This window comes from Petaurus breviceps, unplaced genomic scaffold, assembly GCF_028583685.1.
Source record: "Petaurus breviceps papuanus isolate PSGF00001 unplaced genomic scaffold, PetGlider_PUasm1.0 91041, whole genome shotgun sequence".
Taxonomy (NCBI): domain Eukaryota; kingdom Metazoa; phylum Chordata; class Mammalia; order Diprotodontia; family Petauridae; genus Petaurus; species Petaurus breviceps.
This window is the reverse complement of record NW_027187400.1, coordinates 42,918,532-42,940,979: the sequence shown is the minus strand read 5'-3', so window position 1 is coordinate 42,940,979 and position 22,448 is coordinate 42,918,532. Positions and strand designations below refer to the sequence as shown.

At 42.9% G+C, this 22,448-nt stretch overlaps 2 protein-coding genes across 2 annotated transcripts in view; both read left to right on the top strand.

Annotated features, from left to right (window-relative positions):
- LOC138154621 (cytochrome P450 2B6-like) overlaps positions 1-11,623 on the top strand; it is a 22,481-nt gene extending 10,858 nt beyond the window's left edge. Inside the window, exon 9 of the mRNA XM_069079602.1 lies at positions 11,442-11,623. Within this exon, the coding sequence (XP_068935703.1) occupies positions 11,442-11,623 (182 nt within the window). The remainder of the gene's footprint in view (positions 1-11,441) is intronic.
- Positions 11,624-15,115: 3,492 nt separating this feature from the next.
- The window catches only part of LOC138154562 (cytochrome P450 2G1), a 12,003-nt gene continuing 4,670 nt past the window's right edge, over positions 15,116-22,448 (top strand). The window contains exons 1-6 of the mRNA XM_069079506.1: positions 15,116-15,292; positions 15,709-15,871; positions 17,259-17,408; positions 18,407-18,567; positions 20,517-20,693; positions 21,837-21,978. Coding sequence (XP_068935607.1) covers positions 15,116-15,292; positions 15,709-15,871; positions 17,259-17,408; positions 18,407-18,567; positions 20,517-20,693; positions 21,837-21,978 — 970 coding nt within the window. The remainder of the gene's footprint in view (positions 15,293-15,708; positions 15,872-17,258; positions 17,409-18,406; positions 18,568-20,516; positions 20,694-21,836; positions 21,979-22,448) is intronic.

Genomic DNA, 22,448 nt, shown 5'->3' with positions numbered 1-22,448 from the left:
TGGAACCTCATATCAGGATCAATACTAACCAAACCCCCAAGGCAGGGCTGTTTAAACAGAATGCCAGCTTCGAGTCTTGCAATGATGCTTTGCCTCACTGAATACCAAGTCATGGAGAAAGGGAAGTGCTTGGTGAGGAGAGTTGTAACAGAAAAATATGCAATTCCTCCTCCCCCCAAGACATATCTCTGTTGGACAGAAGTGAATCTCTCCTTTCCTAATCTGGGGTTTTCTGTCCAAGTAATACTGAAAGTGGTGGGTTTTTTCCTATTAAGAATGCCCTCTTTATAAAAACAAAAAAACAAACAAATCCCTTTTCCTTAAAAAATAGTGGTATGTTTCATTTTTATAATACCTTAAGTACCAAAAATCTTCCTCCTACTCCATCTAACAGAAAACTAATCATTATTAAAAAAAATAAAGAACAAAAGTCTTTTAGCAAAATTAACCAGCATACCAACTGAGCCCAACATTATATGAAGCCCTACCATCTCTACTCTACCTGATCTCTAGCTCCGCCCCCTTCTGCAAATAGAGGAGGGCGTGCCATTTGCTTTATTTAGTGTAGGACAATATTCTTAATAATAAATCCCTTTTCTATGGCATCTGAAGATTTACAAAGGGCTTTTGCCACAACTGGCCTTATGAGGTGGGCAGTGAAATTATTATTCCCATTCTACAAATGAAGTAAGAAAAGAGAAGGGAAGGGAACTCACCAAGGTGATTCAGTGAGTAATTGGCAGGGGCCAAACCCAAACCTGGTTCCTATGACTCCAAATCCAGGTTTCTCTTCCCATACCAAGGAAAGCAACTGGGTCCTTTCTTTGCTCCATTTTGGAAGCTAGGCTCCTTGGGAATGTGGGTGGGGGGAACAACTTAGTTTTTGCTATAATTACTTCTTGTAGAGTTACCCACGTGCCCTGAGGGGCAGTGTGATTTAGTGGATAGAGGTCTAGAGAAGATCAACAATTGCATCCTGGCTCCCAGTCTAATACCTTCTCTCTCCACCAACTAGGTGGTCTTGAACTAGTCACTTCCTCCTTTTGGACCTCAGTTTCATTCTCTGTAAAATAATAGTGTTGGACTTGGTAAACTCTAAGTTATCTTCTATTCCTAAATCTATGATCACATTAGAAATGGAACAGGGTTTTGGGGTGACAACAACAAAAATGAAAAAGGTCTGAAGATATAGGGGGCATCTTATCTGTAGCAGGTTGGTGGGCAGAAGGATAGAGCAGAAAGGGAAGGAGCACAGAACTCTTGGAGCTAGGGAACAGATAGGAGAACCTTCCTGAAGAGGAGGAGCTAGATGCTCCAGGAGGAAAGTCTTGGTCCTCTGAGGAATGACTTGGATGCCCCAGTGACTGCCAGGTGAGAGGTCAGACAGAAGGTGGCAGGTGGTGACTCCCCAGTTGAGGAGGACAGAGGGAGAAACTGGTCAAGAAAAGAGATCACTGCTGCCATCCATGGACATGTGCCTAGGCTATGGCAGGAAACCTTTTGAGATTTGTCAAACTTGATGACTAGGCCCAATCTCCAGTGACTCCTGTGGCCCAAATGATATTGCCATAAGGACTATACAAACCACTGCTAAAGAATATAGAGTATTAAGTAAGAAACCAAAGATCTCTGAAGGTATAGATAGTATTTTCCTCATTATTACTACATAGAGGGAAAGGATTTTCCTAAGAGAAAGGCTTATTTGTGAAAAGGAGATGATGCCTGAGAAGGTTTATGGATTGTATCAGAGGAGTTCCTTAGTCAGTGGATTAACTAGCATTCATTATAAACCTCCTATAAATGTGTCAGGCACTATGATAGGCACCTAGGATACAATGATGTAACCAGGCTTTCAACCATCACAGCATTTTGCATGCTGCTGCATATGTGGAAGGAGACTTGTTCTTAATGGTGAAGAGAATGCTCAACTGTAAAAATGACAATGGGCACCTGCATAAGGGGTGGAATTGATGCTAGAATTTTGGAAGAGAGAAACGGGTGTGTTGCAATACACTCTTTGGAAGAGACACACAGAAAAAGCCTTTGGAGGGTGCAGGCGAGTAGAGGGAGTACAAACCAAGAGAGGGGAGACAGTCTCCATCATGGAGAAAGTTCCTAGGGAACAGGAAAGGTTGTCTCGGGGGAGGGAGGCAAGCTGGAAATCAAGGGCATATTGAGAAGCCAGGTCTTCCAAATGTCTGCAGTTTCCAAGGCTTTTTTTTTCATGTTAATCAGTTGGAGGGTGTTGTATCAAGAGTGTCTCTCAACAAAGAAACTTTGACACCAACCCAACCAACCAAGAGTCACTTTTCTTTTGCATACACGACTGCTCCCAAAAGCTTGGGGTTTGGTAGGAAGCCAGATGACAAATACACCAAACAAACCTTTCCCAATACCCAAGAAACTTGCCTAGCTTTCAGGGTGTGCCATTTTGTTGTGATTTCTTTTGTGTAGGGAGTTCCCAAGGTAGAATACTACTTACCCTGCAGTATATACCGTGTTTCCCCTATAATAAGACCTATCCCGAAAATAAGCCCTCCCCTTACTGTGTAAGATTCCTCTAAAATAAGCCCTCCCCCCAAAATAAGCCCTATTGAGATTGCTACTGTAGTGAAGGTGATCCCCTGCACTACACGCTACATTACGGTCCCTCTGTATGCACCGTCCCCCTCTCCCCCCATGAAAAGCACGCCATGCTCCGAGCTGCATCCAATTAGAGCTGCAGCAGTGAGCGCATCATCCTGTTCTTCCCCAGTGATTTGCTTATTGAATAAAGGTAAATTTTTTTGTTCACATTTACCTGTTTATTAAAATTGCTGTCAATGTTCATTAAAATAAGCCCTCCCCTGAAAATAAGCCTTCTGGTGTTTTTCTGTCCAAAAAATAATAATAAGACAGTGTCTTATTATCGGGGAAACACGGTAGTCTAAGAGAGTTGCCTAGGGCATGGAGAGATTAAGAGATTTGTGTAGAAATACACAGTCAAGGACCTGAACCCAGATCTTCCTGACTTTGTTTATGACTTTACTTGCTTCTCTCTGCAGAGGGTGTTGAGTGTCCATTAATACCCTGTAGGGGGTAGTGAGAATAGCTCCTGGATCCTCCAGGGTAATTTAATTGGCTCAACTATGGAGATCAGAACTACCTCTTTGTACTGGTTCCCCATGAAAGGAGAACTGACCTTTTGGATGCTTTGGCCTTTACCTCTTTTTGGAGGATGGGACAGAGAGATGTAGAGCAAAGAGTGGACCTGGGCTCATGGGAGAGGGGCAGGCAGTGCCCTCACCCCACCAGCACCCTTGAAATGAGATGACTGCATTGGGGCAGAGACTTATGGGAACTGAAGGTAATCTCATATATGTGGCCAAAGGGAAGGTTTTTGAATATCAATTTCCTGGCCTTAGAGGGACAGTGGCTTAACATTTTAGTAGGACAATTCGAAGAATCATAGGATTTCAGGGTTGGGAAAGACCTCAGCAGCAGGTTGGAACTCATATAGTCAAAAAGACTTCCCACTGCCATCCATCCTCTGCTTGGAGACTTTCAGTGAGGTGGAAACCCCGGTCTCTACTGAGGCATCCTCTTTCACTTTGGTATAGTGACAGGAACTGGACCAAGGATTTCATTGGTCTAGGGGACTCATCAGTGAGGAAACTCCTACCAATCCAGGTTAGCCACCTTCTTGGAAACTTAGGGTCTGAGAGAGTTGCCTAGATCTTTGAGAAGTTAAATGACTTGCCTAAGGTCACACAGTCAGTATAGGTCAATGACAGGAGTAGAATTCAAGTCTTTCTGATTTAGAGGCCAGATTTCTATGCACCACACCCATGCTGCTGCTTCCAATTTGGTATAGCAATGATGATGGTGATGACAAGTTATTCTTGACATTTAATATCAATCAACTTCCACAAGTTACACCAATTCTACATTCTGAGACCAAGCAGAACAGAGGAGAACTCAGTCCCAATGTCTTAGATGGATGACAAGGGGTGGTGTGCAATTTCCTGGGAAGTCACAGCCCCCAAGGTAGTTGTTTTTTAGTAACCACAACTCTGGGAGTTCCAGGATCCAGCCTTCTAGAAACAGGAATGGGGAATTCCTGGAAGTGCCGTCCTTTTAGAAAGAGGAGGATTGAAATGTGGTTCCTTCCAGTGTGATGGAGAAGGAAGAAGCTAACTCCTCTCACTGAGAAGCTGGAGCTTCCAAGGAACTTATATCTCTGGAAAGCTAGATCCTGAAATTCTCCAGGGACTGGGTTGCAAGAGAGTCAACTGTGATATTGGTAGTTGTCCAGCAAATCCACCCTCTTCTTTCTAGGAGGCTAGGGCTCACTATTCTGTAGACTAATCATGTTAATCAAGGAATTCCCCTGATCAACCTCTAGCATGGGATTTTGATTTCTGGTCTATAGTCAGTTCAGCAATAAGTGTTTGCTAATCTCTTGCTGTCAGGCAATGGGCTAGGGGATAGGAATATGAAGAAAGGTAAAAATAAGCCCACAGTCCCTATCCTTAAAGAACTCACATTCTAATGTGTGTGTGTTGGGCGGGGGGAACAGCATGTAAATAACTAGGTATGACCAAGCTATATAAAGAATAAATGAAAATAATCTGAAAGGAAAGGCTTTAGCATCTGGTATGTGAATGGGTAGACTTTGGGCTTACTAACTCTTGAAGGAAGCCAGGGAATTAAGAGGTAGAAATGAGGGGATAGGTCATTCCAGGTATGGAGGACAGCTGGTGCAAAGGTGTGCACAGTCGAGGTGTTGTAGTTCATACTTCATTCTTGAAGAGGCCCAATGACATCACAGGATGATATCTTGACGTGTGTGTAAACTGGATTTAAGTGAGGCAGAGCTGTGCAAAGTCATCAGCAAAGTCCAGTGGCAGGACAAAGGTCAAGATGCTTGAGGAGATACAAGTAAGCCAGTTTCACTGAATTATAGAGGAAATAAATGAAGGGGGGAGTAAATGAAGGAAGATTGGACAGGAAGGATATAGGCCAGCTTAGGAAGAACCTTCAATACTTCTTATTTTAAAGACTTCATATTTGATCCTGGAGACAAATAGGTAGCAACTAGAACTCACTCAGGGGTATCTAGGTGATACTGTAGTGGATAGAGTACCTGATCTTCCTGAGTTCAAATATGTCCACAGACACTAGCTGTGTTACCCTTGGCAATTCACTTGACCCTGTTTGATTCAGTTTCCTCATCTGTAAAAGGAACAAGAGAAGGAAATGGCAAATAACTCTGATATCTTGGCCAAGAAAACCCCAAATGGGGTCATAGAGAGCCAGATATGACTGAAATGACTGAACAACAGAACTCACTGAACAGAAGGGTGACATGGTCAGACTTATGCTTTAAAAAAAATCACCTTGGTGGCTGAGTGGATGATGAATTGGAGGTGGGAGAGACTTGAGGAAGGGAGACCACTGAGGAGGTTATTGTAATGGTTCAGCTAAGAGGTGATGAGGACCTGAACTACGGAGGCAGCTGTGCGAGAAGAAGGGAGACCTAGTTGAAAGATGTGAGGTTGGGAACAAGATTGAGCAATGGTTTGGATTGATGTGTGGGTGAGAATCAGGACTCAAGTTTGCCTCTAGAGGTGGTCAGACCTGCTTCATCCTCATCTCAGGAGATGGAGAGAATTGTTAGATACACTTGCTGGGACACTGAGTGAATGCTGAAAGACTGAAGAATGGGAGAAGGGCAGGGGTCTCATGGGTTTTCCAAAAAAGAAAGGAAATGGAGTTTTTGAATCATAAGCCATTGTACATGACTTCTATTCTTGGCAGAATTTTGAAATGGGGTGGTTCATGAATCTGGGAAAAGGCATCATGACCACAAGGAGTCAGCTATGGCTCTTTCCTTAAAGAAACCTTATGTAAGATTGACTTCATTCCTTTTTTGAAAGGGCTACTAGACTAGATCAGGGAAAGGTTATTGAACTGGTTAACTTTTTTATTGATATACCAGATTTTATTCAAGCATTTCTCTTTTTAGTTTTAAAATTTATTTTGAACTTAAATACAAAATAAGAAAAGAAAACAAAAACCATTGCTATGTATACCACAGAACATAAGAGAAGCTTCAATATAAAACAAAATTTCCATTTCAAGAAAACCTGTATAATAAATACTACAGAGCTGTCCGGTTTTTCTTTGCTTCCTTGTAGGTTTTCTTTTGTTCTCTGTTGTTCACTTTTCACTACACCATCTCCCTGCTCCAAAGGCTACAATTAAGTATAGATACACACACATACACATATAAACATGCATAGATATCTATATATACACATATATACACTCATACACACATATATAAGACTGTGCCATGCTTTATTTCCTCTTACCATCTGTTTCTCTGAAGGTGGATAGTATCTTCCTTCTTACGTCCAAGTCTTCCCATGTTTTCTAAATCAACCAACTCATCATCTCCTATACCACAGCAATATTCCAACCCAATGACATTCTATCTGAGAGATTGTCTATGAACGTTTTCTCACAATTTTCTGCATTTCTTCTATTCTTGAATTGTATTTGAATTTCTATTCTTATACAAGAAAATTTTAATTTAAATAATCAAAATTATCCATTTTATACTTCAACAATGCTCTCACCTTACAATATAGTTTAAGGTCTCATTTTTTAAAGGCATTTCCTGAAAGCAAGATATTGTTGAATTCAAATTTTTAATTTGATATTAGTTTCCATTTTGTGGGTAAATTCATCCCATTCTAACCTCTAATTACTTGTATATTTTCCTCCTTCCTATTTTTCCTTATTATCCTTCTCATCCTATTCCTATCCTTTTTCACTCCTCTGCTTTACTCCTACCCACTACCTTGCCTTCCTATTCCTTAACCTACCCCCTCCAAGAATCCCTTCCTTATCCTTCCCCTCCATCCCCTTGCCCTCTTGTTTCTTTCCACGCACACACACAACACATTCTTTAACCCATTCCTATATCTCTATACAGTTCCATGCTGCCCCCCACCTTATCCTCTTCCCTCACTCCCTTATTTATTTACAAATTTAGAAGACTTTTATACCCTTCTAAATGTATATGTTCTCTCTTTAACCCAGATCTGATGTGAGTGGGGTTCCAGCACTACTGGATTTCCTCCTCCATTTTATTCCTCTGTATCCATTCTTCCTCTTGTGCCTCATTTGTACAAAAAATTACTCTTTTTACCTTTTATAGGCATCATTCTGCTTTTTAGAATCACATCATACTCAGCTCTACCCCTATCTTACTTCCTAACTACCCAATTACTAATGACAATTTTAGGCATATGGTTTTTTTTGTCCTTATTGAGCTCTTTGTAATTGGTCTTTGATATTTATCTTATTTTTATCCTGTATCTTGTATGCCAAAATTTCTATTAAGTTTTGGTCTTTTTTGTGACAAAATCCTGAAAGTCTGTCAATTCATCGAATATCCTTTTTTTTTTCCTGTTTAGTGTTATACTTCATTTTTTTTTTCTGTTCAGGATTATGCTTAACTTTGCTGAGTATGATATTTTTGACTGCAACCTCAGTTCTTTTGCTTTTTAATGTATAGTGTTCCAAGACCTGTGATCTTTTAATGTAGCTTCTGCTAGGTCTTATGTAATTCTAATTGTGGCTCTACAATATTTGAATATTTTTTCTTGTTTTTCATAATGTTTTCTCCTTAACCTGCAAGTTTCAGAATTTGGCCAAGATATCCCTGTAGGTTTTCATCCTGGGATCTCTTTTAGATAGTGATTGGTGGATTTTTTCTATTTCTACTTTCCCCTCTTGCTCTAAAACTTCAGGGCAATTCTTTTAAAGAAAAATTTATTTATATATTTTTAGTTTTCAACATTCACTTCCATAAAATTTTGAGTTTCAAACTTTCTCCCCTTCCCTCTTCTTCCCCCTCTCCAAGATGGCATGCAATCCAATAAAGGCTCTACTTATGCATTACTATTAAATATATTTGCACATTATGACGTAAAGAAGAATTAGAACTAATGGGAAGAACCACAAGAAAGAAGAAACAAAAAAAATAGTAAAAGAAAAGGAGAGCAAATAGTATGCTTCCATCTGCATTCAGACTTCCAAGTTCTTTCTCTGAATGTGGATAGCATTTTCCATCATGAGTTTTTGTAGTTGTCTTAGATCCTTACATTGCTTAGAAGAGCTAAATCTATCAAAATCAGTCATTGCACAATGTGGCTGTTACTGTGTACAATGTTCTCCTGGTTCTGCTCATTTCACTAGCATTAGTTCATATGAGTTTTTCAAGATTTTTCTGAAGTCTACCTGCTTGCCATTTCTTATAGCACAATAGTATTACATTACATTCCACTACATTGTTCAGCCCTTCCCCAATTGATTAACATCCCCTCAATTTCCAGTTCTTTGTCACCACAAAAAGAGCTGCTGTAAATATCTTTGTACATGTGTGTCCTTCTCCCATTTTTATGATCTCTTTGGGATACAGACCTAGAAGTGGTATTGCTGGGTCAACAAGTATGCACAATTTTATTTCAGGGCAATTCTTTAATTATTTCTGGTATTATTGTATCAAGAATCTTTTTTTTGACCATAGCTTTCAGGTAGTCTGATTATTCTTATATCTTCTCTTCTTAATCTGTTCTCCAGACCAGTTTTTTCTTATGTTTCACATTCTCTTGTATTTTTCATTCTTTTTATTTTTTTTTATTGTTTCTTGGTCCCTTATAATGTGATTGGCTTTCTCTTGCCCAATTCTAGCTTTTAAGGAATTGTTTTCTTAAGATTCTGCATCTCCTTTTCTAGTTGATTGACTTTCTTTTCATAATTTTCTTGGTTTTCTTGGATTGTTTTTATTTAATTTTTTTCTTCAATCTCTATTATTTGGTTTTTAAAGTCTTTTTTGAGTTATTCTAAGAATTCTTTTTGGGCAGGTGACCATTTGGTGTTCCTCTTTGGGATATAACCTTTTTAAAAAAATTTTTTTTGCTTCAACATCCTCTTCTGAAGATGAATCCCAGTCTTCTCTATTCCAATAGTAACTTTATGGTTTGGTTCTTTCTCCTTTGCTTGATCATTTTTGTTTTGTTTTTTATTTAAAAATTTTTTTAGAACCTTGTAATTATAACCACCTCTTGAGGACAATGGTTCCTTTGTTCTCAAGTCCTTCTTACTGTTATTTTTTGAGCTTTACCTTGGGCCCAACCTCTGCACTCCTTTTCACCTCCAAGTCTCAGCTGCAATGCCCTGGCACTCTGCTGGAAACGCTCTTGCTCCTTGAGAACCCTCCAGTTCTCCCCTCTGTCTTGGAACCAAAACCAAGAACTCAGCTCTCCTATAAATGCCCACAGTCAGTAATATCCTCACCCCACTGCTTCTGCACTCACCAAGCATGTGCTGGTTCCTTTCCCCTCCTCCCTGGGGACCATGTTTGGGCAGCATTGCTGGGCCTGGCATCCCTGGGCAGCAGAGGTTCCTTCAATTTCCCCCTACTCAGATGTCTGACTCCGCCCCCACTGTCTGTGAGGTGAGAATTCCTGTGGCTGAGGCTCCCTCCCACGCAGCTACTCTCAAGGCTTCTTATTTGTTGTTTCAGCTGAGATAACCTGGTTGAATCTCCATGTTGGGGTCTATCTTCAGATCTTCTACAGTTGAACCAGGAGGACCACTGTTCTTTCCCAAATTTGGTTTATTTCTGGTGCTCTGGATTCACTTTGAAATGTTATTTTGTCTTGTTTCTGGAGGAAATCTGGAGAGCTTGGAATTTTCTGACCTACTCTGCCATCTTCCCAGACTCCTCTCTGACCCGGTTTAGATAATGAATTTGAACCATGTATTTGACAAAGTTTCTTATAATGTTCTTTTTTGGAAAACATTTATATTTTACTTTTTCCAATTACACATAAAAACAATTTTTAACACTTGTTTTTTTTAAAGTTTGCATTCTAAATTCTTTTTTTCCCTTCTTACCCTTTCCTCTCCTTGAGAAGGCAAGCAATTTTGTATAGAATATATATGTGCAGTCATGCAAAACACATTTCCATATTAGCTAAACTGTGGAAGAAAACACAAACAAAAAACCTACCCAAGAAAAATAAAAAGAGCAAACCAAAAGGATACTTTAACCTGCTTTCAGACTGCATTAGTTCTTTCTCTGGAGGTGGACACCAGTTTTCATCTTATGTTCTTGAGGTTAAATAATCGGATATGGCCTAGAAGATAGCACAGTTAGCTGGATTCAGAGCTAGTTAAATGACCAGATCCCCAAAATATTCTTAAAAGGTTTGATGTTAATTAGAAGGTCTCCAGTGAAGTGCCCCAAGGATCTGTGCTTGACTCCATGCTTTTGAATCTTGAATCATAAAGGCATGAATGGTGTACATATTAAGGATCCCCATGACACAAATAATAGATCATATGACTGAATCAGAATCCAAAAAAGATTTTGATGGGCTTTAAAGCAGGGTCACATCTAAGACGATGAATTTAATGTGGATAAAGGTAAAGTCTTATACCTGGGCTCAAAAATCAATACAAAAATATAATATCAAAGTTTATCTTAAGAGGACCTAGGGGTTTTAGGGAACCTACAATTTCTGTATGAGTCAGCTATGTGATATAGTAGCCAATAAACAAATGGGACTAAGCTACGTGGAGGGAGAGATAGTGTCCAAGCCTGTGACGGAGGTGATTGTCCCTCTATCTTCTACCCTGGGCAGAACCTATCCAAAGCATCGTGTTGAGTTCTGGCCATCAGATTTTAGGAAGGACATTGATATGTTGGAAGGTGATAACATGGGGAAGGGCCTTGAGATCCTGCCATTTGGACAAGAGTCATGACTGGAAACTTGGATGCCCAAGACAAATTCAGTCAGGGGCAGGGATAAAGATGTGGGCAGGTGGAGGATCCAAGGCATGACCACTCCTATGAACCACACTGTACCAGGCAGTTGTTTTTTTTTTCCAAATATCTCATTTGTGCTTCAGGTAGCCCTGAGACAGTAGTTATGAGAATTGATGAGACTGAAAAACAGGGAAGACAAGGAAGGAAGGAAGGAGATACTGAACCTCTTAGGGAGGGGGGAGAGTCACCTGGAGATGCCTAGAGGAGATCCATCAGGATGGAGTGTGCTCTAAAGGAGGAGTTTGTTAACACCAGGGAATTCCAGAGGGTACAGTGTAAGTGGGTAATGGAAAGAGAACAGACTGAGGAGGGTGAGGGTTGAGTTTGAGGGGAGCAGATGATGGGAGAAGAGACAGTGAATGCGTGGATCTCTCTTCTGCCTCTGACCATTTCCTCCCCACCCCTGCTTACCCAGGTGCCCCATGTAATGAGGCCCCCCAGATTGGGAGGAGGGACATCAGGGACCCTAAGAATGTTTTTAGGGGAGACAGAATGTTAGATAAATGCTAGGTGTTGTTGTTAAGGTTCTCTTATTACCCTCTGCCACCCACAGGGAAGCGCATCTGTCTCGGTGAGGGCATTGCCCGATCAGAACTCTTCCTCTTCCTCACCACCATCCTGCAGAACTTCTCCCTAGTCTCCTCCAAGCCCCCTGAAGACTTGGACATCAGGCCCCAGAAGAGTGGATTAGGGACAGTGCCCCCAATCTACGAGCTCCTCTTCCTGCCCCGATAATAGGAAGGGTCCCTGGGGAGACACGGACAGAGAGAGTCAACCTGGCATCGTAAAGTCAGAAGATGTGAGCTCAAGTGCCAGTCCTGTGACAAGGGTCATACTCGCTGTGTGACCTTGGACATATCACCTCTCTAGGACTGGGAGGTCAGACTAGATGATTCAATTTATCTCATTTTACTTCAGTTACACAGGCATTATTAATTTCTCACTGTGATCTCTTAAAGTCTTGACAGATCTAACAGCCTGAATTTTATTCTTCTGTCGATCCAGTGGTGGATTACCACAAAACTAATAAAACTCCCCAAGCCCCACTATGTGTACATCATCTTTCCCCATGACCACCTGCCCTGCTTCATTACCCATGGGGCATTGAGTGACTTGCCTTTGAAGGTGGGAAGAGCCCTCAGCAGGAGAAGGCCCTAGGAATTAGAGGCAACAGTTGGGGGCGGGGATTCCAACTCAGCTGCCCTAGATGAAGAGAGTTGTGGAAAGGGAGGTGAGTTATCTCAGGGGAGGGAATGGCAGGTTTGGGGTTAAGGAGAACAAGGGAGGGGCTAAGGGCCAGACAGTGAAGGCTGATGGGTTTGGGAATGACAAGGAAAGAGGCCAGATAGGATGGGGCAGACGGAGCATGGGGGGCCATTGTTGGGTCTCTGTCCCCATGTAGAGGTTGCTTCTAGGGCAGATTCCTAAGTTACTTAAGCAGGACAGACACACTCAGCTCTCCCCATGAGGCCAAGGCAGGGATGGGGAGAGAGAAATGCACATAGGCAACAGACACCATGAGAGACAGACAGACACAGAGACGGGGAAAGAAGGAGGAAGGAAGGGAGAGAGACAGACAAAGAGATGGAGGAAAGAGAGAGAGAAAAAGGAGGAAGAGACATTGATAGAGACAGAAAGATACATGGGCACATAGAGACTGGTGAGAAATGTAGTCAAGAAAAGAAAGACAAAGAAAGGGGGACCCAGAGAGTGAAGGAGGAGGGCCCAGGAGAGAAAGACTCAGCACCTAAAGGAAGCCTTTTGAATTAGTTTTCCTGGCTCTCTCTCCATGCCTAAAGCTGTAAAGAACCAGCCTGCTTAAGTGGATGCACCCCCTGAGACAATACACAGCTTTTATTGCCTGTGGCTGGTTCATTTTTTCCTCCCCAGTTTCCCCATTGGCTGAGCACCCCAGGGTTTACAGCCCACCCACACACTTTCCCCGTGCCTCTGTGGGAGGGGGGACCTTTACATCTCTCATGACCCTGCCCCCTTCCCCTCCTTCTTTATAATTCCAAAATGCCTCATAAGCACCTGTATCTTGTTTAGCAGCAAGCTTGAGGCCCAGGCCCCCTCAGCTGCTGAGCTTCCTGAGGGATCTGGTTTCTGCTAATCCTAAACCATCTGAGCCATGGGGAGCATTACCCCTTCAGCTTCTCAGAACAAACCCAGAAGGGCGCACCACCCCTCCCTGCCCAGATCTGCATCCCATTTCTAATTCTCTCTCCCCACTCCATGGAATTCTTTTGAAACAAAGACCAAGCAGCTTAAATCCAGCCCATCTCCCCAAGGGCTCTCCTCCCCAGGGTCACCCTAGATAGGGGGTCAAGTTCTGACTATGGGTCTGACTGGCTGTGTGATCCTGACCCTCTCTGGGCCTTATTTTCTTTTTCTTTTTTTAAAATCTTTTTTGGGGGCTTTTTTTGAGGGGGGAAGGTAGGGCTATTGGGGTTAAGTGACTTGCTCAAGGTCACATGGCTAGTTTTGTGTTAAGTGTCTGAGGCCAGATTTGAACTCAGGTCCTCCTGACTCCAGGACTGGTGCTCTATTCACTGTACCACCTAGCCGCCCCGGGCCTCATTTTCAATACCTGGAGGAGAGACCTTTGGGCTCAGTCTTTCCCAAAAAGGTCTTTCTAGCTCTGGAACTTGGAGGCTCAAGAAAGTTGGAAATGGAAAAGAAAAACCCACATTTATTAAGCTCTTACTATGTGTCAGGAACAGTGCCAAGTGCTTGGCAAACCTCCCATTAGATCCTCATAACTCTGGGAAGTAGGTGCTATTATCATTCCTATTTTACAGTTGAGGAAACTGAGGCAGGTAGAAGTTAAGTGACTTGCTCAGGGTAACACAACTAGTAAGTATGTGAGGCTGAATTTGAACTCAGGTTTTCCTGACTCCAGCCTCAGTGCTCTGTCTACCTAGCTGCTTCTAGCACAGCTCTCTTACCTATAGGGCAGTCAGAAAGGTACAGTGTTGAGTCCCTAGAGGTCCTGGTCCAAATCCTAGCCCTGTTACTTAGGATTATAGGTCCAGAGCTAGAAGAGACCTAAGCAACCATTGTCCCCTACTGCCTCCCACTTCTTATTTGTTCACCTTGAGTAAGTCCATTCCCTCTGACTGTTTGCTCACCTCTAGAATCAGGGCTCCAAGGTTCCTTCCAGCAGCAGGTCCCATGACCTAATAATAAAAATATAACAGTCATGAGAGTTAGCATTTATATTGTGCTTTATGGTTCAAAAAGCACTTCCTCACAGCAGCCACACAAGGGGGTGCTCTCATTATCCCCATTTCATGGATGAAGAAACTGAAACAAACAGGTTAAGTGCCTTGCCTAGGTTCCACAGCCAGTTTCTAGGAGTCAGATTTGAATGCATATTTTCCTGATGCTAGGTCCAGTATGCCACCATAACTGCCTGTAAATCCCACAACGGAGGCTCCTATGGGGCTCCTGGGGAGCCTTCCCCAGAGCTCAAACTTCAGGGCCAAGGGCATTCTGGGCCAGATAGCAGAGCCCCCTGGAGTCAGGAGCTCCAGATGACCCCCCCCCCCCCACACACACACCTGACTACAGATGTCAAAGATAGGATTCCATACAGGAAAGGGGTCTGGGTTAGGCTAAGTGTCACGATCCCTAGAACGAACCCAAACTCTGTTCCTAGCTCATTGTGTGACCTGGACAAATGCCTCCCTTTTTCTGACTCTGGGTTTCTTCAGTTGGAGAAATAAAGAGTCAGATCAGCCTTTATTATGAGAGGACACAAATCTTGAGAGCTGGAAAGGGCCTCAGTGGTCATCTAGTCCACCCCCCTCATTTCACAGCTGAAGAAATGGAGACTCAGGAAGGGGAAGTCACTTGCCCAGTGTCACACAGGCAGGCAGTAGCAGAGAGTGGATTCAAACCTTGATCCTTGAATTCCCAAACCCGCATCCTTGCCAGGCCATCATGCCAGTCTCTAGAAGGAGGAATGGGGCTTAGGGTGGAGAGTGGGAAGGGGCTGAGAGATCCAGTCCAGTGCCCCATTATCCAGGAAGTTTTCCCTGGTTGGCCCAGCTAGGAGTGACCTTTCCTTCTATGCCTAGGGGAGGGGACACAAGTTATGTAATCCACAGTAGCAGGTTTTGGGAAGCTTAATCCTAGAGGGATTCAGATTTCAGATAAGGCTGAGCCCTGATGAATATATAACTGGGGCCCCCAGCAGGCTGGGCACCCCCTCCTCCAGGCACCATGGAGTTTGGTGGTATCACACTTTTCTTGGCTCTCTGTGTTCCCTGCCTTGCCATCTTCATTGCCTGGAAGCGCATGCACAAAGCAGGCAAGCTGCCCCCAGGACCCACTCCCATACCCTTTCTGGGCAACCTGCTGCAGGTCCGCACTGATGCCACATTTCAGTCTTTCCTGGAGGTGAGTCTGCCCACCTTCTCTCATGCAGTCACAGAAATGGAGAATCTTGGAATCCTAGATGTTCAGGACCTCTGGATGTCAGAACCAGAATCTTAGATTTTAGCACTATGGAGTAAATTACAGAAGGTTAACATCATAGAGACTTACTTAGACTTAAACCATAAATCCTGGAAGAGACTTTAGAAATAATCTTGTGCATTCCCCACATTAGGGAAACAGACTCTAAGAGAAGAGAGCCTGGGATGGAACCCAGATCTCTTGACTAGGGCTCTTTCCACTTGACTATATTTCCTGCCCATCCCTCAAGGGTCATCACCTGGGTCATCTTTTGGTACCTTCCTACCTTGCCCCTGAGGCTCAACCTCGGAAACATGGACTGGGACCTCCCTTTTAACCACCTACTCACTTCTCCCTAGCTCAGTAAGAAGTACGGGCCTGTGTTTACTGTCTACATGGGTCCTCGAAGAGTAGTTGTGCTATGCGGCCATGAGGCAGTGAAGGAGGCACTGGTCGACAAGGCAGAGGAATTCAGTGGCCGGGGGGAGATGGCCTCTATTGACCGGAACTTCCAGGGTCATGGTGAGAGATCCCACTTCTATACAGTATGCTGACTGTCAGATGCCCTTAATTCCTTGCCTATTAATATATAGCTTATATAGAAAGTATAACCTTTCTCCAATACCCCCAAGAACCAAGAGAAAATTGACCAACACCCTAGAACTAGAGCTTCCTTCATGGGGGTTGGATAAGGCTTTTTTTGGGAGAGGGGTCAGGCATAGGAGTGTAAGATTTAGAAGTAGGGAGAACCTTTGGTGCCCCCCCCCCCCATCTCCCAGCAGTGGACATTTTTTTTCCCACTTCATTTCATTTTCTGTTCCAGATTCACTCCTTTCCTCATTCACTCCCCTACCCACTGAGAAAGGGAGAGATATAAAATGACTCTGGGCATTTTCATGAACTATTTCCCTTTCCTGCAATGCTTATCCTCCTCACCTCTGCCTCCTGGCTTCCCTGAAAGTCCTGCCTTCAGCAAGAAGTCTGTCCTGGTCCTCCTTAATCTTACTGTCTTCCATCTGAGGTTACCCCTAATTCATCCTGTCTCCATCTCAGTTTTACATGGTCATTTGCATGTTGTCTTCTTGATTAGACTGGATTGTCTTTCATCAAAATGTGTCTTCAAAGATCTGTTGCTATTTCAGTTCAACCCCATTAGTCCAGTCCCTTCATTTTAAATAGTGCAGCTAGGTGGCACCATAGTGGATAGAGTGCCAGGGCTGCAGTCAGTAAAACTTATTTTACCGAGTTTTAATCTGGCCTCAGACACTTACTAGCTGTGTGATCCTGCATGAGTTACTTAACCCTGTTTGCCTCGATTTCTTCATCTCTAAAATGAGCTGGAAGAGGAAATGGGAAACTTCTCTGGCATCTTTGCCAAGAAAATCCCCTTAAAGGGGTTATGAAGAATTGGACATGACTGAATGAGAAGAAAATACAAGTTTTCAAGACTAAGGCTCTTTGTCTGGAGCCTGAAATCTGCTCTTTGTCCTAGGATGAACCCTCCACTATTTAATGAGGAGCTTTATAAGGTGGGGAGCAGATACTGTCATGAAAAGAGTTCTGGGTTTGGAGACATTAGGCTTGGGTCCCAGGATTGGCTCAGCTGCTGCCTTTGTGTGACCTAAGGCAAGTCCCTCCACCTCTCTGTATACCTCAGTTTCCAATTCTCTCAAATGAGGGGGTTGGGGTAGATGTCCTCTGACATCTCTCATAGCTACTGAGCTCTGCTCTTGTGACCTCTCTTAATCTCAATTTCTACTTCTGGAAAATGGGAATTGGACCACATTGGTCCCTTCCAACTCTAAATCCTATCACTCCATGGATATATTATTGTCACCCTGACCTTCCTGCCTTTGATCCTCCATGCCATCCCACTACAGACAGTAGATGATCACTTTTGAACTGGCAGGTGTGGCACTGGCCAATGGGGATCGCTGGCGGATCTTGCGGCGTTTCTCTCTGACCATCCTTCGAGATTTTGGGATGGGGAAGCGCAGTATTGAGGAGCGCATTCAGGAAGAGGCTGGCTTCTTACTTGAAGAATTCCGGAAAACAAATGGTAGGGGTTACTTGGGGGCTTTGGGAGAAATGAAGGCAGGAGAATAGGGAGATGGGAGATGGTGGCTTAAGATTGAGGGGCCATGAGGAGAACCAGAGGCCTAAGTGGGGTGGGGGAACAATACTGGGAGAGATGGGCTTATGCAAATCTCAGTCCTGTGGTGGAAACCAGGCAGCACCAGAAGAGAGCTTATTAAGGAGTAGGCTTGGGGCAGCTAGGTGGTGCAGTGAATAGAGCACCAGCCCTGGAGTCAGGAGGTCCTGAGTTCAAATCTGACCTCAGACATTTAACACAAAAACTATCTGTGCGACCTTGGGCAAGTCACTTAATCCTAATTGCCTTCCAAAAAGCAAAAAATAAAAAGGAGTAGGCTTGGGAGATATTAAAGATCATCCAGCCTCCCTCCCTTGGACGAGGCTCAGACCTCGAAGGGACCTGTCAAGACTGGATATAGAGTTAGAGAACCTGAGTTCAAATTTGGCATCTCCCTCATATTACCTGTGTGATTTGGGTCAAGTGACCTAAACTAGATAGCTGGGCCTCAGTTTCTTCATCTGTCAAATGATAAGGATGGCAGCATGGGACATGCAAAGAGCATTGTCTGTGAAATCATAGGACTCATAGGATCTTGGTTCAAATCTTACCTCTGATGCTTAATAACTGAGTGTGCTTGGACAAATCACTATACCAACCTAGCCTCAGTTTCTTCATTTGCAAAATGAGAGGGAGCTTAGACTAAGTGACCTCTAAGGTCTTAGCCCTTGTGTACAATTCCATTTTACAGAGGGGGAAACTAAGGCCGAGAGAAAGAGAGAGAGAGAGAGAGAGAGAGAGAGAGAGAGAGAGAGAGAGAGAGAGTGTCTAAGATTACTCAGTAAATGGAGTCTGACCCCAAATAAGTCATCTCTCTTCCCATATGGGGCTCTTCTTTCCACATCTCCTCTCTCTCTTTGGCTGTCCCTCCATCACATCCTTGCCTCCCTCCATCTCTCTTCTAGGAGCCCCCATTGATCCCACCTTCTTCCTGAGCCGCACAGTCTCTAATGTCATCAGCTCTGTGGTGTTTGGAAGCCGCTTTGACTATGAGGACAAGCAGTTCTTGTATCTGTTACGTTTGATCAATGAGAGCTTCATTGAGATGAGCACTCCCTGGGCCCAGGTACTGTTTGTGGTAACAGCTTCCTCTAACCTCCCCCAATCCCCTGCACACAAGCAAATAACAACCAATGGGAGCCTAAAGGCATCAATTCATAGAATGTTAGCCTAATCAAGGCACAGAATTTAATAGTAATAGAACCTTAGAATACTAGAGCCTTTTAATTTTAAGCTATTAAAATATGAGAAACAGAATGACAGAATCTTTTATTCTAAAATCATAGAATTAGTTATTTACTCGGGAACTTAGAACCCAAGAGTAATAGAATATTTTAATTTTGGAATACAAGAATCTTAGAAACAGAACCATAGGATCTAGAAACTTAGAATATTGGGAACTCAGAACTTTAAAATTTTTAAATACCAATACCATAAAAACATAGAATCATGGAATCTTAGAATAGTAGACCCTTGTGCTCAAGAACCAAAGACATTGGAAACTTGGAACTTTACAATCACAGAACCTGATATTAAAGCCTCCACATAGTAGAATATAATAATGTTAGAAATGTAGACTCACAGAATCCTAGAATCATGAAACTTTGGTATGGGAGAATCTTAGAAAATTACAATCACAGAGCCTTAGAATTTTAGAACCCTAGAACCTTATAAATGGAACCTTAGATTCTAGAAACTCAGAATGTTGGGAACTTAGAACCCTGGGGGTACTAGGCTCTTTTAATTTAGGAATACAAGTACCTTACAAACAAAGAATCACAGAATCTTAGAGCCATTGTCCATTATGCTCTAGAACCATAGACTATTGGAAGAGTAGAATCTTAAAATCACCGAATTCTCTACTAAAACTTTCAAATTTTAGGATACCGGGATGTTAGAAATATATACTCACAGAATCTTAGAATCATAGAGCTATAGCTTATTGGAATCATAGAACATTAGAACCCCAGTACCTTAGAATTTTCGAATACCAACACCTCCAGAACTTTAGATTACAGAAACTTAGAACCTTGGAACCTTGGTTATAAAAGCCATAGAATATTAGAACTTAATAAATCTTAGAATAACTGAACCTCAGGAACATGAAATATTAGACTCTAGAATTTTAGAACATTAGAATCACAGTCTTAGAACCTTAGAAATGCAGACTCAGGATAATAGAATCTCAGAATCATCAAAGCTGGGAGTCTAAGACTTATGGAACCCCAGAATCTCAGAACTTTAAAATCATAGAACCATTGAATCACAGGATCTAGAACCTTGGAATCATAATATAAACCTCAGAATCCTGGAAGTCAAGGATTTATCTTCTTGAATAAATAATTTACCATTTAATTATGGACATTGTTATTTGTAAGGGACAGTGGGGCATCATGGATAAAGGAGCCTCCTGAGAGGCAGAGAGAATCAGGTATAAATCTTGCTTCTGCCATCCTTGCCAGTTGTGTGCCTGTGGACAAGTCACAATTTATCAGGGCCCCCAGGCAACTCTAGGGACATGTACGCCAGTGGAGACTTTCCATTCTGGTACTTCTTTACAGTTGCTAGCTTTGTGACCATGGGCAAACCAGTCTACCTTTCTGAGCCTCAGTGTCCATGTCTGTAAACAAGAGACAGTAATTGGAATAGCACCTTGGTCACTGGATTGTTGTGAGTGTCCAATGACAGAACTTTTCAAACCCCTTCCTGAGGGGAGCTTAGCTGTCATCTGACCATAAATCCCTGAAGGGAGTGAAACTGGAAACATATTGGTGATGGTGGAGGGGTGTGCTCTCATATTTGGTCTCAGTTTCCTTTCTCCCCAATTTGGCAGGATAGTTTTTTTTAAGTTCCCTGGAGATAAAGATATAGTGGGGGTTTTTCCCCTCTGAAATTTCTTAAGCTTTCAGATATTTCTACCCCTTTGGCTCCCTCAATCCTTTCCCCTCCCTCATGTCCTCTTTCTCCAGTCTAATGAGACATACTGTCCTCTCTATCCCCATCCCAATCTCTCAGCTCTATGATATGTATTCAGGGATCATGCAGTACCTGCCTGGCCGCCATAACAAAATTTACAACCTTATTGAAGAACTGAAGGACTTTATTGCATCCAGGGTCAAGATCAATGAGGCCTCTCTGGATCCCAACAGCCCCCGGGACTTCATTGACTGCTTCCTGGTCAAAATGCATCAGGTGCCACCTGCAATACTCTCTACTTTTCCCCAAGTGCTCCCAGTCTCTTCCTCTCCCATTTCCACTGCCCAAGTCCCACACTCTTATCCATATAGTCAGTATGGCTCCATCTCTCCCTATGGTCCATTGAATCCAAGTCATACTCCTCAAGCTGTCTTTCAAAGCCTCTCTTTCCCATCCCCTACCATCCTCCATCTCAGATTCCTCTGGTCCCCTGGACATGAGTTTAAATCTTGATTCTTCCACTTACTACTTGTGTGATACTAGGCAAATTCCTTCCTTGATCTGGACCTCAGTTTCCTCATCAGTAAAATGGAAGGAATCAGACTAGATGAACCCAAAGATCCTTTCCAACTCTAAGTCAGCAATCTTCCCACTCAGCAAGGATCTATTGAGTATTTACTATCCACAAAGTACTATGGATAAGAAACACCTTACATTGTCTCAAGGTGGGGAGGGGGAAGAAGATGCAAATACATGCAGGTATATGATAATTCAAGGAGAGACTACACTGGAGTTGGAAACAGGAAGTAGTTCATAAATCTAGAGTTGGAAGTTCCAACCCCCTCATCTGACTGAGGATGAGGAGATTGACTCTCAGAGAAGTAAACCGAGCAGCCCAAGGTTATGCAGGTAGTGTCAGGGGGAGGATTGAGACCAGACTCGTTTGGCTTGAGAGTCAGCGATCTTTTCACTGTTCTTCTCTCCATTACTTATGAAAGGATGATCTTTAGCAAGTAATTTCATTTCTGTGGACCTTAGTTTCTTTATCTGTAGGGCATTGAACCTCTAGGCTCCTTTCCAGTGCTAGATCAAAGAACTTTTTTGAACGAAGGGGGATCAAGACAGGCTTCCCATAGAAAGCAAACCTTTTCCTTTCCCTGCATAAGGCAAGTTCTGCCATTCTCTATCTGGAGCACTCTTCCTATCCCCTTAGTCCTCTCTGCCCCAGATGACTGAGTCCTTCCCCGCTCCCAAAAGTCCTAAGAGATCTTCTCACTAAGTACCACTCCTAGACGCACCTCTTTACCAGGCCAAGCTGGCCAGCACCTGAGACACAGGGATGGGGAGAGGGGAGGCTTATAATTGAAGAACAGAAGAAAGCATGAACTCTGAGGTGCAGTATCTTCCTCCTACCCCCAGGAAAAAGACAACCCTCAAACAGAATTCAACCTTAAGAACCTGGTCCTCACCACTTTAAACCTGTTCTTTGCTGGGACTGAAACAGTCAGCTCCACGCTGCGCTATGGGTTTCTGCTTCTCATGAAACACCCAGAGGTGGGAGGTGAGTCCACTTTCTGACCATCCTGGTCCTCACCCTTCTCACATGTATGTCTGGCTCTGAGTAGGATCTCATTCCCTCAAGGCCCTGATGGCCACATACCTTCTAGTTCCCCTGAACCAATCAGCAAGTCAACAAGCATTTACATACCTACTATGTGTCAGGTTTTGGGCCAGGTGGTAGAGATACAAATACAAAGAATGAAATAATTCCTACTATCAAGGAGCTTACATTGTAATATCAGCAGTGTTGGTGGAGGGGGGAACACTGGGAGAAAAAAAAGCTTGTCATAAAATCACACCTGCTAGGATTAGAAAGTGCTCTTGGAGACAATTGCTTTAATTTCTGTATTTTTTTTCTGTATTTTTTAAAGCCTCCTATTCCAAAAATTCAGGTTATCTATCTATCTATCTATCTATCTATCTATCTATCTATCTATCTATCTATCTATCTATCTATCTATCTATCTATCT